Below are 16420 nucleotides of genomic sequence, written 5' to 3' on the forward strand. Positions count from 1 at the left end.
GTGGCTGGATCTCAGCTCACTGCAAGCTCCGCCTCCTGGGTTCACGCCATTCTCCTGCCTCAGCCTCCCGAGTAGCTGGGACTACAGGCGACCGCCACCTCGCCCGGCTAATTTTTTGTATTTTTTTAGTAGAGACGGGGTTTCACCTTGTTAGCCAGGATGGTCTCGATCTCTTGACCTCGTGATCCGCCCGTCTCGGCCTCCCAAAGTGCTGGGATTACAGGCTTGAGCCACCGCGCCCGGCCCGTGCGGTGCTCTTGAAACTGTCATGGGGGGAGGTCTAGGTCAGATCTCCCCAGTGCCTCCACACCCCCACGTGGCCCTCCCGACTGGTCCCACTGATGTGGAGCACGGCCGGGTCCGGGTCTGGGCTGAGGGCGGAGGGCCAGCACCGCCCAGGGAGCGCCAGCAGCGGGTCGGTGGGACGCGCTGCAGCTGCAGAACAGGCACCTCAACTTCCTCTGCGCTCCTCTCCTCTCGCACCGCCCTCGGGGCCCGCCCTCCTCTGCCTGGTGGCGCCGGGAGGCTGTTTTTCCACTCACTGGCGCGCAGACTCCATCTCACTGTTTTCTTCTCTCTTTTCTGGAGTTAGATTAGTCTGAAGCCGCCACCAGCCCCAGGCCCCGTGCAGAAGAAAAGCAGGAGGGAGTGGCGGAGGCTGCCGCTGCCCTGCGCCGCCCTCCCGGAGGCCACTTGGAGAGTCCAGCCCCGCGGAGGCCATGGCCACAAGTGCCCACAGCTGGCCCCAGGTAAGGAAGGGGCCCTCCCTGGGGTGTGCCAGTGTCAGGGGAGCATGGTGGAGCAGGTCCCACGCTGCCCAGAGGGAGAGAGGCCCCTAGCTGAGGTTCCCTCCACCCAGTTGAACAGGGAGCAGTCCTGCCCCTCCCGAAGCCGCCAGTCTCCTGTCGTCACTGATGTTGGAGGAGGTCCCACTGGGGGTCTGGTTGTGACCCATCCTTGGTCTGGGGGCAGTGGTCTCACAGGATGACCTGACCCATCCTCTGCTCACCACCCACCCTGTGCAGGTATCTTGTACCCCACTTTGAGCCAGTTTATGAACCCAGAGCCTCCACAGGGAGCTAATTAGAAGCCTAGAAGCCAAGAAGGGAAAAGGATGGGGCAGAGGGGACTGACTTTAACCCATTCATCCCCAGCAGTGATGCAAACTGCCTTTCCCAGGAAGTTAGACTGGAAGCTCCAGGCTGTGAAGTGGGGGAAGAATCAGACTCCTCCTCCACCTCTTCCTCCTGTTGTTGCTCCTGGTCCTCCTCCTCCAGCTTCTCCTTTTCTTGGAGCCCACGTGGCCACATGGCTCTGCCTGATCCCATCTGGCAGCCTTCCTTGGCAGGGACGGAAGGGGTGATCTAGAAGGGGTGATCCCTCCATGAAGCATGGAAGGGAACAGGGCCAGGTCCCTCCCTGTCTGCCGCTCACCCCATCCGTCTACTCCCTGGCTTCCTCTGACCTGGGGAGTTTTGTTTTTCACTTTCCAGATGGGGAGGATATGGGGCCACACCCTGGCCTGTCTCTCAGGCTTGTGTGGGTGGAGGCTAGGAAGGGAGCTGGGCTAAACTTCGCTGTTGCCCGAGGCCATGGCCACTTCCCGGCAGGTTGCCAGCGTCGCTGCAGCCCAGACCAAGGCAGAATAATCTCCGGATGAGCTGGTGGCACCGCTGAGCCTTTGCTCTTACCAGGACTTCCTGTTGCTGGCAGGCGGGGTGGAGCGGGGCTGCTGGGAGGCTGCTGGATAGGAGAGGGGGTCACGGCTGCAGAAGAGGAGGTTCTTCGGGACACTCGCGGATGGACACAGCAAGGTCAGTAGGAGACAGAAAAAAAGAGGGTTCACTTAGCACAGAATCACCCTTGTCCACTTCCCAAGTCTCCTTAGGTTGTGGTTAGAGGTCCTGCTGGGGCACCTCTGTGTTTGGCCTCAGCAAGGCACTTTATCCTCTTCAGGTCTGTTCCCTGCTCTTTGCGGGCAGGAGAATCGTCCCCACCCCAAAGACAAGATAGGGTGGGAGAGATGGAGAGTTTCATACAGAGCACAATCAGGCATCTTTTATTCTTTCCTTTCCCTCCAACATCCCTAGGAAAGAGCAAGGGTCAGGATGATTTATTCTCTTTTCACTGATGAGGAAACTGAGGCCCAGAGAAAAGTCATGAAGCGTGATCAGACCCTGAGGTCTCCAAAAAGATAAAGTCCTTGCGAACTCCAGGAATTCTGGCATCTTGCCACGCCCACCCCAGCCCACACGGCAGGATCCTGTCCAAGTCCCTTATCCACCCGGACACTCACTCTAGCTTTTACACCCTCAAGGCTGAGGCCCTGAGGACACGCCATGGATCCAAGGAGTCCGTGGCCCCTCTGCTAATGTGTGCCACCTGGATTCCCAGAGGGAAAGCCGGTCAGCGCCCCACATGCACTAGCACCATGGGCCACCCCCAAGCCCTACCCCAAGAGAAGTTCATGGTGGCAAAAAGAACCTAAGCATTTGAGGCAGGTCAGCCAAGCTTGAATCTCAGTCTGCCTCTCATCTGTGACCCACTCGTCCTCAGGAATCCTTCACCTTCCTTAGGGCATGGAGGGCACACAGCTCAATGTGGGACTGTGAGGATGGGAAATGAGGGGTGCCAAGTGCCCTGGAGGAACTCAATGAACAGTGGCAACTGTCACTTCCCAGGGCCCTGTACTTCCTTTCTCCCCAGCCTGGCCACACTAGCGTCTTCTTCAACTCCTGGTTTTCAGAGGGAAAGACTTATCAGTCATCTGCTCCACAGGAAACATCAGGTCAACCACAGTTGGGGATAAAATAGCACAACCACACCCTGCCGTCCGGCGTCTCCCAGCCTGCGCCCCTTCCTAGTACCACCAGCAACTGTCAATCCCGTCTCCTCCTGCCTCCTCTCCTGCAATCCACCCCACCACGACCGTCACCATGGCAGCCCTGATCGCAGAGAACTTCCGCTTCCTGTCACTCTTCTTCAAGAGCAAGGATGTGATGATTTTTAACGGGCTGGTGGCACTGGGCACGGTGGGCAGCCAGGAGCTGTTTTCTGTGGTGGCCTTCCACTGCCCCTGCTCGCCGGCCCGGAACTACCTGTATGGGCTGGCAGCCATCGGCGTGCCCGCCCTGGTGCTCTTTATCATTGGCATCATCCTCAACAACCACACCTGGAACCTCGTGGCTGAGTGCCAGCACCGGAGGACCAAGAACTGCTCTGCCGCCCCCACCTTCCTCCTCCTAAGCTCCATCCTGGGCCGTGCAGCTGTGGCCCCTGTCACCTGGTCTGTCATCTCCCTGCTGCGTGGTGAGGCTTATGTCTGTGCTCTCAGCGAGTTCGTGGACCCTTCCTCACTCACGGCCAGGGAAGAGCACTTCCCATCAGCCCACGCCACCGAAATCCTGGCCAGGTTCCCCTGCAAGGAGAACCCTGACAACCTGTCAGACTTCCGGGAGGAGGTCAGCCGCAGGCTCAGGTATGAGTCCCAGGTAAGGAGCTGTGCAAAGGGAAGCTCCTCTTTCCTAGTGGTGGCTGGTAGGAGGTCCGGGGATGGCCTAGTGCTGAAACTGGAGTTGGTCCTCAGGGGCTGAGGTCTGTGGGAAAGCACTAGCGTCAGGTATCAGGGCTGGTTAACAGGTGCATGGTGGGGCAAGGGCCATTTTCAGACACAAGTAAGAGTTTAATCAATTTTTTTTTTTTTTTTTTACTGTAAATCTCACTTGTATATGACCAAATTAGTTTTAAACATTGAAGGAACATTCTTCTGGCTTGGTCTGGGCCTTAATTCCAATCACAGATAAGCCCCTTACCCCAGCCAGATTGAGCGTGGACCCCCGCAAGCCACCCCAGAAACATCTGTGATGGGCCCTTGACAGTGGAGTGGGGCTGGCTCTGGAGATGAACACATTCCTATCCCAGGAAGGGCCCAGTCCAAGCAGTGAGTCAGCCTCAAGTGTTGCTGACTTAAGGGGAGTCCCTTGGGTCAGGATGGAGTGTTGAGTCAGGAGATGCAGTTGCTGTCCTGAGCCTTAGCTGGGCTCTGAAGGAGAGGAGGTTGGTCAAGGGACAGAAGGCAAGGGAAGAGAACTGGGGAGTAGCAGAAAATCTCAGCTGCAAGTGTGAACTTAGAGAAGCAGGGGGTGAGGGAGAGATAGGAAGGAGAATAGGTTTTCTTTTCTTTTTTTTTTTTTGAGACGGAGTCTCACTGTTGTCGCCAGGCTAGAGAGCAGTGGCGCGATCTCAGCTCACCGCAACCTCCATCTTCCGGGTTCAAGCAATTCTGCCTCAGCCTCCCAAGTAGCTGGGATTACAGGCACGCAGCCACCATGCCCAGCTAATTTTTGTATTTTTAGTAGAGACGGGATTTTGCCATGTTGGCCAGGCTGGTCTCAAACTCCTGACCTCAAGTGAGCACAGGTTTTCTAAAAGGTTTCTTCTCTCAGTAAATAAGATGTAAACAGAGGCCAGGCGCAGTGGCTCACACCTGTAATCCCAGAACTTGGGTAGGCCAAGGCGAGTGAATCACTGGAGGTCAGGAGTTCGAGACCAGCCTGGCCAATATGGTGAAACCCTGTCTCTACTAAAAATGGAAAAATTAGCCAGGTGTGGTAGCAGGCACCTGTAATCTCAGTTACTTGGGAGGCTGAGGCAGGAGAATTGCTCAAACCCGGGAGGTGGTTGCTGCAGTGAGACGAGATCACGCCACTGTATTGCAGCCCGGGCAACAAAGCAAGACTCTATCTCAAAAAAAAAAAAAGAAAAAAAAAAAGAAAAACATAGAGAAAAGGTTGGAGACAGCACCAGAGTTGGAAGATGGTAGACAAAGAAATGATACTTATTTGATGCTGATCAAATGCCCCCAGGTCTCTGTACAGGAGCAAATGGTGAAATAAGGATGACCTTGCCTGTCCTTGCCCTCCAAGTGTTCCAGACAAGCACATGGGTGACCTCCAAACAAGGCAGATGGTGATGAGAGGAACCAGGCCACGGGGGATTCAGGGAAGGCACACGTGCTCCCAGAGGGGCCTTTGAAGGCTTCCCAGAGGAGGCAGCTGAGCTGAGCCTGGCAGGTTGAGCTGGGTTTTGATGGCATGAGATGATGGCAGGGGAAGGAGGTGCTCTTAAGGTAGCAGGGGTGGCAGCAGAAAACAGGCTAAGTCTAAGAGCAACTAGAGCGTGAGTTGAAGGGGGTAAGCAAGTGATGGAATCACAGCCACAAAGACCTGCTTCCCTTATACAAGCGGAACTTGCTCCTTCTCCATTTGCTCTGGGAGGTAGGGCCCATTTGCTCTGGGGGGTAGGGCTCAGGCAGTTCCTTGCCCCTCCTGAACTGTGCCCATTCTCTGGCCAGCTCTTTGGGTGGCTGCTCATTGGCGTGGTGGCCATCCTGGTGTTCCTGACCAAATGCCTCAAGCATTACTGCTCACCACTCAGCTACCGCCAGGAAGCCTACTGGGCGCAGTACCGCACCAATGAGGACCAGCTGTTCCAGCGCACGGCCGAGGTGCACTCTCGGGTGCTCGCTGCCAACAATGTGCGCCGTTTCTTTGGCTTCGTGGCGCTCAACAAGGATGATGAGGAGCTGGTTGCCAACTTCCCAGTGGAAGGCACGCAGCCGCGGCCACAGTGGAATGCCATCACCGGTGTCTACTTGTACCGTGAGAACCAGGGCCTCCCACTTTACAGCCGCCTGCACAAGTGGGCCCAGGGTCTGGCAGGCAACGGCGCGGCCCCTGACAACGTGGAGATGGCCCTTCTCGCCTCCTAAGGAGCTGCTTCTCATGCTCTTTGTAAATGGCACTACTTGGTCCCAAACTGAACCCCACTGCTTGCTCACATCCGTTATCAGAAGAGGATTTTTAAAAAACCGTTTTGGCCAGGGGAAAGGACCACAAGGCAATCTGTGGTGTGGAGAGACCCAGTAGACAATGGAAGCCCCAGCCAGCAGGGCCAGGTGACAGTGAAGCTTACCAGTGGGCTCCTTTATGGTACTTTGCGCAGTTAACGTGTCTAGCTGCAAAGATGTGCTTAACGCAGCAGTGCACCACTGGGAAGCGGCCTCCAGTGCAGCCTCTGGCCTTATTTTATATATTTAAATTTTTGATAAAGCTTTTCTTACTAAAAGTAGTCTGGTGTCTGCGTGATTGAATGGGCATGCCACAGCAGGCTGGTGGTCATGGGGCCAGGCCCAAATCCTATGCCGTGTTAGGGAAGGGGACAGGACTAAAATGGCCCATAGGGTGGCAGTGGTGCACGGAGTGCCAGGGGTTCAACATAGGGGAAGGCCCTGGGGCTGATGATCTCTTTGCGGTTGGGTTCCATTATCTGATTTGGTGTGGGGAACAGATGAAGCCTGGCCTATCTCAGAAGGAAACAGTCTGAAATATCACGAGTCAGAAGATTCTGTGCTCAGCGGGCAGGCCCAGAACTAGCTCTTATAACCTAGTGGTCATGCCCAAGAAGCAGGCCAGCCCCAGCTTCTCCTTCCTCCCATCCCTGCCCGCCACCCCCACGACCTCTAGAACCTTTGGATGCTCTCCCTTGGCCCTGTCCGGCTTCCTGGCATATGACTCAGTCATTTCCCACGGAAAAGCTCTCAAGACACTTAAAGCTCTGCCAGAGAAAACTTTTAATTCCCTCAGGACCAAGCCAAAAAAGAACTGGCTTCAACAACTAGCTGGGTCTGTGCTGGCCTCCAAGACCTTAAATAGCCCAGACATGGAGAGGTTAGGTAATGTGGCCATGGCGGGCGTGGCATGAGACATCATCAGTTCACGCCAACACCCGTGGCTTTCCTCAGGAGCCCAGGTTTCTCCATTTTCCCCTCTGGGCTCTGAATTTGTCCTCCTGTCCCAGACTCACAGCCTCCACTAAAAGGCAGAAGGTACCAGTGGGGCTGAGGCCGAAGGAACACCCAGAGACTCCAAGATAGGAGGGGAGGGCCACTCCCTGCAGCCTACTGACCCCCTCTGGCTGGACTGACAGCCTGCCAGGGACACAGCAGGATCCTGACCACAAGATCCTCGGGAGTAGCCCCTCCACTCTTGCTCCCCAGAGGACTCCCCTGGAAGAGGGACCCTCAGCTTTTCTGGGAATCCAGGGGCCTGCTGCCCGCAATCCCCAAGCAGCCTCAGATAAGGAAAAAGATAACAAGTTGGTACTGAAAATAAAGCAAGCAAAGAGGAATTAAAAACAATCTCAAATTCCTTTTCATCCTGACAGGATTCCCCCACGGGTGCTGCAGAAAAAGCAGCATTTAAATAGAGTCCTGAAGCAACAGTCTTCCAAGTGCCCAGGCACTCGAGATGGAGCCGGGCTGGCCCACTGCTGACAGTGTCCGGTGGAGCCGGCCTGCCACTAGTCCTCCAGCACTGAGCTCTTGGCCTCCACATACTCCAGGGCCTTGGCCTTGACTGCCTGCACATCCTTCTCTGTGCCATGCTGCTTCTCGTAGTCCAGGTAGCGCTTGAAGAAGAACTTCATTCTCTTGGGAGCCAAGCTCAGATGAATGACCCGCTCAAAGATGTCCCTGTTGAGGAAAAGCAGAGTGGCATTTGCCTCTCAGTACCAGGCCACATGCTTCCTGGCGAGCACTCACCCACTTGCTCTCAGCCCTGGAACCAGGACCCTCTCCCATCCAGGACTCCCACTTCTACCATTATCCTTATTAATCCATGATGAATTCCCATGATGCCCTAGGGATGGGCACTACCACCCTCATCTTCCAGATGAGCAGACGGACACCCAGAGATGGTAAGGGACTCCCCTGCCTAAAGCCACACAGTGATCAGGACAAAGCTACTGGGATGGGGGACACAACAGTGAGACACATACATAGTGAGCTTTTCTAGGAGAAAAGCTCAGCTCAATGAAGGGCTTGGGGGAGGCACCTGTTTTTTGGACCTCAGTCTACTCATCTCTAAACCCTCCCTGTCTTGTGGAGATGCTGGGGTCAAAAGCAAGAGAATGCCTGTGAAAGTGGTCTACAATGAGAGCCAGGAACAGTTAATTATGAGAGAAACTCGAGTCTCTTGACCAGGCTACCTCCTACCAATGCCGGCCTGTGAGGCAGAAAGAAAAGTTGAAGAAGTGAATGTCACTGGGCCTGGGGCATCACATCAAGCTGGTCTTCTAGATCAAGTAAGAGGACTGGGATGCTGAGAGCTGCTGTGGGACCAGTGCCTACCACGCCCTCCCCTGAGGAACTCGGCCTTGGCCGGCTGCCCCACTCACCGGACGGCCTTCTGGCTGCCGTGCTTGATGGTCATGTCAATGTAGACTGACCAGACATCTGTGCGCTTTGGGTAGGTGCTCAGCGTGTTCTCAAAAATGGCTTTGGCTCGCTCTGCATCCCCCAGCTGAAACTCAAGCTGGGCAAACTTGGCAATGACATCCACATCTGCAGGGAGAGGACGACGGCTCAGAGACCCAACAAGCAGACAGCCCCCCTCACCACAACACAGTGTTCCGCAGGGTCAGCATGAGCCTGCCTCCCTGCTCTTGGGTCCCAAGACCCAGGCTGTGACAAGAGGGACAAAGCCCCAAAAGGAAGGTGGGGTGGGTTTGGGGCCAAATACACAGACGGGCACTGCAGACACACCACTCTCTGGGCACAGAAGAGGTGGGGGATCCCAAGGGCAACAGAACTAGTGCTAACTGCATTTTGTTCCTCCATCTTTTGGAGCCTGGCATTTGAAATGTAACATGCACTGTTATGCTCAGGGGCACAGAATCGACAGGCAAGAAGAAAGCCCTCATAAGGCTCTCCTGACTTAGAATAAGCAATGCCAGGGCCAATCCCTACTCCCCGATCGTGGAGTGCTCCTGGGCTTAGGAGCTGGGAATGAGCACTCACGCTCCTTGCGAGGCAGGCACTCCAGGGCTCGCTGCAGCACACGGCGACTGGCCCCAGCCTGGCTCCTCCGCAGAAGGAAGGCACCGTATTTGATCCACACAGCTTTCTCCTGCCGGAAACGCTTCAGCATCCGGTTGTAGAGTTCACCAGCTTCCTGTGGGAAAAGACAAGGCATGCTAAGGAGAGTGTGATACTACAGAGGGCACAAGCCAGACAAGCAGCAACACTCACAAGAAGCTAGACTTGGGGCTCCCAGACACAATCTCAAGGCCTAATGCTAGAGACCTGAGAGGAACGGGAGGGAGGCTCAGAGAAAGGCACAGTGGACAGAGGAGTCCCTGCTGATCCGCACCCACGGGAGGGCGGTCCTAGCCTAGGAGAACATGAGAATGACAAGCGGGAGGGAGATGCCAGAGCGGATGCTGGGCTGGGACGCCCCCTTCTGTCTGTGATGCCCTGCCAGCAGCCCAAGGCAGACACACCGGGGTCCACTTCCCCTTCACTTCCAAAGCCACTCTCCCTCACCTTGACCCCGCAGGCCTGAAGAAGAGGTGAGGGAAATGACTTCTCTTACTTGGAAGATGGGGAAGTTGGGGCCCCGATGTTCGGTGGCAAGCCCAGAGCAGGACTGGACCCAGAACCCCAGAGGCTCTTCCCAGAGATTGTGGCCCCTGGGACTCCCCAGAGTTCGTCTGTGGCCCAGCCTCCTACCTGGAATTTCTCTGACTTGGCGTAGATGTCAGCAAGGTGGAGAAAGACTTTGAGAGGTTCATTGTACTGCACAGCTCGCTCAAAGACCTTGGTCAGGGACTCCTGAGAGCCGTACATGTTCTCCAGGTTCAGCAGAGCCACCCACACGTTCAGCTTCTCCTGCTCCTCTCTGGAGGGAAAGCAGTCAGCACATGAGCTCCACATGAGACCGGTGAGCCTCCCGCCCCATCCAGGGAGACCCAGGAACCATCTCCCCCTCCCAGGCTCTGTGTCCTCAGATCCCACCCCAAATGCAGACTCTAAGAGGCTGTGTCCCCACCACAGCTCCCACAGTATTAGGAACCCCTGCTCCCACCCCAATGGCTGGGTCTGAGGCTCTCCTGGATTCTGCCTCCATTCCTGGAAAGGATGCCCACCAGATCCCAAACGGGCCTGAGGTTTGGGCCGGACGCAGCGTCCTGGGTCTGATTCTCTCTTCAAACTAAGAGGATGAAGCAAAGGACTGCCTTCCCTCTTCATTAGACCTCAAAAACTCCCTCTCTGTTTGGAAAACCACCTGGGGATCTCCCCCAGGTATGTAGTGAGCTCTTTTCTTACTGTGCTTCTGCTCAAACTGGTTCCCTCATGTTAAGTGTACAGACTCTTGTGAAGGTTAACCTTAGCAGTTTCAGAGAAGAGGACTATAAAATATAAATGAGTGGATCTGTTTCACAGATGGCCACACCTATGGCAGAAAGCCTGGGGACCCATGGACCCCTAGTGGCAGCCACCCAAAACGCTGCTGGACTGCCTAGGAGGAACTACCCCACAGGCTGAGACACCTCCCAGCCCAGAACGTGCGGAGACACAGTGCTCCCTGGGGCAAAGCTGAGACCTGAAGGAGATGGTCTTAAGGGCCCTCTCAGCCACGGCACGGGCCTTCTCGATCTCCGTGGCCTGCAGGTGGAAAGCCATGTACTGCAGCCACAGAATGGAGCTGTTGGGGGAGCTGAGCACTAGTCGGTCAAAATCATCCGCAGACTCTGGCTGCCGCCCAGGATCCATCAGCGCCTCCTCAATGCGGGACAGCTCCTTCTCTGCCTTCTGCTTCTCCAACTCCCTTTCTTTCTTGCTTTTCTTTTTCTGCTATGGAAGGCAGAAACACAGTAAATCATCTGCTCCTCAAGGCCTAGGGAAGGGCTGTGGTGGAAGCCACGAGCTGGCCGGGCAGCCCAGGGCTCTCTATTCTCCCCCTGGCCTGGGAATGGCTGCTGCCCCCTCCCCCACCCACCCAGGAAGACACTCAGCCTAGGAACAGAGCACGAGACTGACACCAAGGGGTCCCTGCAAAAAGGACATGCCCTGCAAAATACAGCACCGTGGCTTGGTGTGGCTTCTCATCCTCCTCGCTGTCTGAGCTCTCTGCTAGAGGCGGCAAGGCCGGGGTCAGAGAGTCTAGTCCCACATTCCAAGCGAAGCCTGAGGACAGCTGCAGCCGGGGCACTTCTGCTGGCTTGGTTTGCTTCTCCTGGAGGAACACAGAGGTGCTGAGGAAAGCACCTGGCTTAGGTTGCTCCCTGTTTCCCCACCCCAGCCCACCTGGAGGAGCACAGACTCCTCACCAAGCCCAGAGACCCTTCCTCTCCTCTCCTCCCAGGCCATGCCAGGCCCCGGCCCACTGGGGCAACGTTACAGCAGTGACATAAAAGTTTAAGTAAATACATTTGTTTAGGTAACAAAATTTTCACACACACACATGCATATGCATACTCGTATATAAAATAACAATAGAAGCCAGGCATGGTGGCTCACGCCTGTAACCCTAGCACTTTTAAGAAGCTGAGGCGGCTGATCATTTGAAGTCAGGAGTTCAAGACCAGCCTGGCCAACATGGCGAAACCCCCTCTCTACTAAAAATACAAAAATTAGCCAGGCATGGTGGAGCATACCTGCAGTCTCAGCTACTCGGGAGGCTGAGGCATGAGAATTACTTGAACCCAGGAGGCAGAGGCTGCAGTGAGCCGAGTGCATACCACTGCACTCTAGCCTGGGTGACAGAGCGAGACTCTGTCTCAAAATAATAAAAACAAAAATAACAGTAGAGCTGGGACAGAAATATGACAAGAATTCTGAGGGTGGCAGGGAGACCCTGCCCAAACAGGTATAAGCCGTCCCATACCAGTCCTCTCAGCCCAGATATTACTATTCTCATCTTTTGGAGGATGCAGGCTCAGAACGGCTCAGCCTCCTCTTTATCTGCCCAGTCTCCTAACTTAATTCAGTTCCACCCAATAAACATTCCTTAGAATTTATTTTATGCAACCTGCTCTAGGTAAAAAGGGTCCCTTGTCCTCAAGGAGCTGATGGTCAACGGAGGCAACTGACAGTCCCCACTTTCATATTTTATAGGAAGTGAAGTAAAAGAGGATAATGCGGAGGACAGCCCAGCTCTTCCCTCGCCTGGAACAGCCTTTCCCCTCCCAGTGACATCGCCCTCACCTTGGGCAGGACATTCGTCTCTTCTGCCTCCTCTTTTCCCTCCCGATAGTACACGTCCATAAGGCTGTCGTCCTCCGCTGACGGGCCGGCTTTCTTTGGCTTCTTGCTCACTCTTTCCTGAGAGGCCAGGTGGAAGAATGCCTGGGAGCATCCTCCTGCAGCCCTAGGCGACACCCTCCCTCGGCCCCAGCGGGTGCCCCGTCCCCATGCCCTCGCGGCTGTCCCTCCAGGAGGATAGGCAGCCACAGCCCTCCGCAGGACCTCACCTGCTCACTCCCAGACTCCCGGCGCTCCCGCCCACCCCGCTTCTGTGCCTGTGGCTTCTGGGGTTGTTGCTTCTCCTTGCTGGGCAGCTCCACCTCCTCCTGCCCCTTCTGGTTCTTCTTCTCGTTCTTTTTCTGATTTTTCTTTTCCCCTTTCTGGTCTCTCTCCTCAGCCTCTGTTTTCCTCTCCTCTTGCTTTGGAAGTGGCCCTTCCAGGGAAGCAGAAAGCAAGTCTGGCTTCCCAGTGTCTCCCGGGAGGAAAGACAGCTCTACCTGGTTCTTCTGGTGGTTGAGGCTATGACAGAGCGAGACAGCGGGAGGTGAAGACATCATAAAAAGCAGAGGGCACCGCAGGCAGCCCCAGGCCTTCTTCCTCCTGATCAGCCCATGATTCTGGGCCCTGCCCCATCTGCCTTGGGAGTCCATTCAATATTCTCAAGAATGATTTGCATAATTTTTCATGCTTAGTAGAAAAATACAGGGGGTAGATATGATGCCCCCTCCTACATCCCCAACAACAGGGGCTATGCAGAGATGAGTTACCACCTGTTTTCACAGGCACTGGGGGAGAAGGCCCCAAACAAAGGCCTTTTATTCATCTGAACACCACTATACAAGCCATTGTGTTTACAGTTCACCCTGAAATCTCCTCCCAGAGCTCCTGGAGAAAGGGGTTTGACTCCCATTACAGAGACAGAGAGAACGGGAAGGCACCTACCGTAAGACCCTGGCTGTGAGCAGCTTCCCTTCGGGGAGGTGTTTGTTATAAAGCGCTTTCTTGGACGGGCTGTGCTGGGAGACATGTGAGTACCGAGCCAAACCCACAACGGAGGGGCCAAGGCTGAAAGGCAAGAGGCAAGAGTCCTGTGGTCATAAATGCAACAACGGAATTCCAACCAGGCCTCGGGACTTCACTCTCACAGGGACTCAAGTTGTGACAAGGATTTGTGACAGACATAAGTTGCTGGCATTCAGCAGGAGGAAGTGGGCTTTGTAAACTAGAAAAAAAATCATCAAGCATAATGAAGATATGATTGAGGGCATTTTTTACCCCACATCATGGCATCACAATATATAAATCACAAACTGCTAGGAGAAGAAAGTGCAGAAACAGTATGGCAGGGAAGGCTGCAGTATCCGGTGCTTGTAAACATGAGGTGATTTCACAGGATGAATACTTACAAATCATGATCAAACAGTACAACAGAACGTCCACATTTATGTATTTATTTTTAAATTTAAATTTAATTTTTTTAGACACAGGGTATCACTGCCTCCAGGCTGAAGTGCAGTGGCACAATCATAGCTTACTGTAACCTTGAACTTCTGGGCTCCAGCAATTCTCCTGCCTCAGCCTTCCAAGGAGCTGGGACTACAGGCTCATGCTACCACACCTGGTTAATTTTTCAATTTTTTTGTGAGACATGGGGGTCTTGCTTTGTTGCCCAGGCTGGTCTTGAACTCCTGGCCTTCAAAGCAATTCTCTCATCTCGGCCTCTCAAAGCACTAGGATTACAGGCGTGAGCCACCGTGCCCGGCCCCAGATTTATTTAGAACAGAAATTAGAAATGCCATATTCTTTGTCCAAAACACCAAATAACTAATAACGCTTGTTTTAAAAGTATTAGAAAACTTGGAATTTCAAAAACTAGAGGGGACTCATAAACTCTCCTCCCTTCATATTCCCATCAAAGAAGTTGACTGAGGAACACATGGACCCCAGAGCAAGATAGGCTCAGGGAAGGCACTTGGGTCCGGGTGTAGACCCCCCCTCACTCACCGAAAGAACACACCATGCGGCTGGATGGACCCCACGTAGCCCCTCAGAAGCTGCCCTTCCTTAATATCCTGGATGGAGTTAATCTCTGGATCTTCTACTTTGCTTTTCGTCTCTGGGTTTGTTCTAAAGGAATAAAAGGTTTACATGCACATCTTTAACCCCCACTGTCCCATGCCACCCCCAATACACCTGCAACCATCATACTTAGCAAATAAGAATATGACTCTGGACCTGTCAGTAGGATATAACCTTTAGAGCCCCACTCTACTCTCTCCTAACATCTTGCCAGGCCAGAGGCAGGTGCCTGGGAGCCAGCTATGTAGAAATGGGGAGAGGCAGACCAAGCCAGACAGGTCAAACCTAAAGCATTGGCCTCATCAACATCAATGTCTAACCACAGAGCAAGCTGACCTCAAGCCAACTCCATACAGGGCACACTCACCCCTACAATGGAACCCTGGAGGCTAAAGCATCCCCCCTCACCAGGACAACCATCTGCAACCTTGGACACCCACATCTGGGTATCTGACCCTTTCCCTGGGAAACAAGAGCCTGAGCAGACAGGATTCTTACAGCAATCTGAACAGCCTCAGCTTTTCTGGGTAAAAGAGGTTCAGGATAAAAAGTGATGAACAGAGAAGGTGGGAAGCGCAAAATTCCATGTCAGATACATGTAGCCTCCCCTCGATCCTGAGTGGGTCTTCCTCCCTTCTTGTTCCAACAACACAGAAACCCACCTGGATGATCGCAGTGACAAAGTCAATATGCTGTCTGCAGTGGACAGGATGTAACATCTGAATGAAGGCAAAAGAGAAGGAAACACTCAATTTTCAGCATCTGTGAACAGCAAAGGGCCTCAGCTTCCTCTCCTCCAGGCTGACCAAGAGGCACAAGTGAGGGGACAGGAGACTTTGGTCATGTTTTTTCATTCTGTTGAAAACCTGCTGAGGGACTCTGGACAAGTCACGTCACCTCTGTGGGCTTCAGTTTACTAGTCTATTACATAGAAATAACACTACCCACTCTTCTTACCTAACAAAGGTAGTTGGGGCCAGGTGTAGTGGTTCACACCTGTAATCTCAACACTTTGGGAGGCCAAGGCAGAAGTACTGCTTGAAGCCAGGAGCTCAAGACCAGTCTGGGCAGCAGAGCGAAAAAAATTTTTTGCTACATTACATTTGTAATCGCTACAATACTTACATTTGTAAGTATTCTACAAAAAAAATTTTCTTTAAAAGCCAGGTGTGGTGGCACACACCTGTAGTCCCAGCTACTTGGGAGGCTGAGGACAGAGGATTGTTCCAGCCCAAGAATTTGAGGTTGCAGTGAGCTACGATCACATCACTGCCCTCTAGCCTGGGCAACTGAGTAAGACCCTGACAAAGAAAGAAAGGGAAGGAGGATGGGAGGGAGGGAAGAAAAGAAAGTCTCACAGAGGCATACAGTATGTCCTTAAAAGAAGAACCAGCACTGTATTAGATCCTGCGAACGTTTGATCTCAGCAGAGAGACACACTAACCCCAGGAGATCATGCCCAAGGAATCAGCTAGGTACTACCGCAGACACAAGAGCAGTTCAGAGGAGGTGGGTTAGCAAGGCTTCCAGGAGGGACAGCAGGGTTGCATCTCTAAATATTTCATCTAAAATGGCAATTAGTAGTCCCAAACCATAATATACAGAATCTTAGAGGTAGAAAGGATCTTAGCAACAATCCCCAGTCCAAAATTATCCCACGACAGATGTCTGCCTTTGATAACTTGGCATCACAGCCGTCAGAGTGGGACAGGGCCTCAAGGGACAGTCTACTGTTAGGCAAGGAATTTATCGTAGGCTTGGCCACAATAAAACACATTTAAAACCACAACCTCATTATCTAAGCCTCAAGAGAAACCAGAGATGATCCTGGTTGTCTCTAGGACTCATTCTTTGTCTTCTCCCAGGCCCTGGACATGTCTGTGCTGTGCAGTAGTTGTCAGTGGTTGAGAATTTAGGCAGGTAGGTGCTGGTGGCTGGGACAGCTGAGACAGGAGAGGGCCGTTACTATTTTCCAGTCTCTGCCTCCAAGGGCATCTACTCTACTGTCAGTTGACTACTGGATCCAGCTGAAATCTGTCTCCTCAAGTTTAGTTTATTCAGGCTATTAAAAGTCTTTTTTTTTTTTTTTCCTGTTTTTTTTTTTTTTTTTTGAGAGGGAGTCTTGCTCTGTCGCCCGGGCTGGAGTGCAGTGGCCGGATCTCAGCTCACTGCAAGCTCCGCCTCCCGGGTTGACGCCATTCTCCTGCCTCAGCCTCCAGAGTAGCTGGGACTACAGGCGCCCGCCACCTCGCCCGG

At 53.6% G+C, this 16420-nt stretch overlaps 2 protein-coding genes across 15 annotated transcripts in view; one reads left to right on the top strand and one right to left on the bottom strand.

Moving 5' to 3' along the window:
- Positions 1 to 179: 179 nt before the first annotated feature.
- Positions 180 to 6129, top strand: CALHM2 (calcium homeostasis modulator family member 2). 12 transcript variants are annotated; one of them, XM_033183968.1, is made up of 4 exons: positions 180 to 749; positions 1611 to 1814; positions 2091 to 3491; positions 5354 to 6129. In XM_033183968.1, exons 3-4 carry the CDS (start codon positions 2937 to 2939, stop codon positions 5768 to 5770), a joined length of 972 nt encoding a protein of 323 aa, XP_033039859.1. In that variant the 5' UTR covers positions 180 to 749; positions 1611 to 1814; positions 2091 to 2936; the 3' UTR covers positions 5771 to 6129. The 12 variants fall into 12 exon arrangements, with proteins under 12 accessions (XP_033039859.1, XP_033039933.1, XP_033039838.1 ...); XM_033184042.1 differs by having other exon boundaries at positions 2779 to 3491; XM_033183947.1 differs by having other exon boundaries at positions 1695 to 1814.
- Positions 6130 to 6613: 484 nt separating this feature from the next.
- PDCD11 (programmed cell death 11) overlaps positions 6614 to 16420 on the bottom strand; it is a 53669-nt gene continuing 43862 nt past the window's right edge. For 2 of the 3 annotated variants that reach the window (XM_033183918.1, XM_033183903.1), the window contains 11 exons: positions 14827 to 14883; positions 14090 to 14212; positions 13028 to 13150; positions 12313 to 12604; positions 12047 to 12163; positions 10926 to 11075; positions 10443 to 10693; positions 9569 to 9737; positions 8858 to 9011; positions 8236 to 8401; positions 6614 to 7531 (listed from right to left, as the gene is read on the bottom strand). In XM_033183918.1, coding sequence (XP_033039809.1) covers positions 7360 to 7531; positions 8236 to 8401; positions 8858 to 9011; positions 9569 to 9737; positions 10443 to 10693; positions 10926 to 11075; positions 12047 to 12163; positions 12313 to 12604; positions 13028 to 13150; positions 14090 to 14212; positions 14827 to 14883 — 1774 coding nt within the window. In that variant the 3' untranslated portion in view covers positions 6614 to 7359. The remainder of the gene's footprint in view (positions 7532 to 8235; positions 8402 to 8857; positions 9012 to 9568; positions 9738 to 10442; positions 10694 to 10925; positions 11076 to 12046; positions 12164 to 12312; positions 12605 to 13027; positions 13151 to 14089; positions 14213 to 14826; positions 14884 to 16420) is intronic. The other variant, XM_033183909.1, reaches the window with a different exon arrangement.

The sequence above is a fragment of the Trachypithecus francoisi genome, unplaced genomic scaffold, assembly GCF_009764315.1.
Source record: "Trachypithecus francoisi isolate TF-2019V2 unplaced genomic scaffold, Tfra_2.0 Contig01579, whole genome shotgun sequence".
Lineage (NCBI taxonomy): Eukaryota > Metazoa > Chordata > Mammalia > Primates > Cercopithecidae > Trachypithecus > Trachypithecus francoisi.

What these genes read in the sequence shown, in the direction of transcription:
- CALHM2 (XM_033183968.1), top strand. Translation starts at nt 2,937, where the DNA reads ATGGCAGCCCTGATCGCAGAGAACTTCCGCTTCCTGTCACTCTTCTTC. An exon ending in GGCTCAGGTATGAGTCCCAG is followed by an intron (nt 3,492 to 5,353) that starts GTAAGGAGCTGT and finishes TTCTCTGGCCAG; the next exon opens with CTCTTTGGGTGGCTGCTCAT.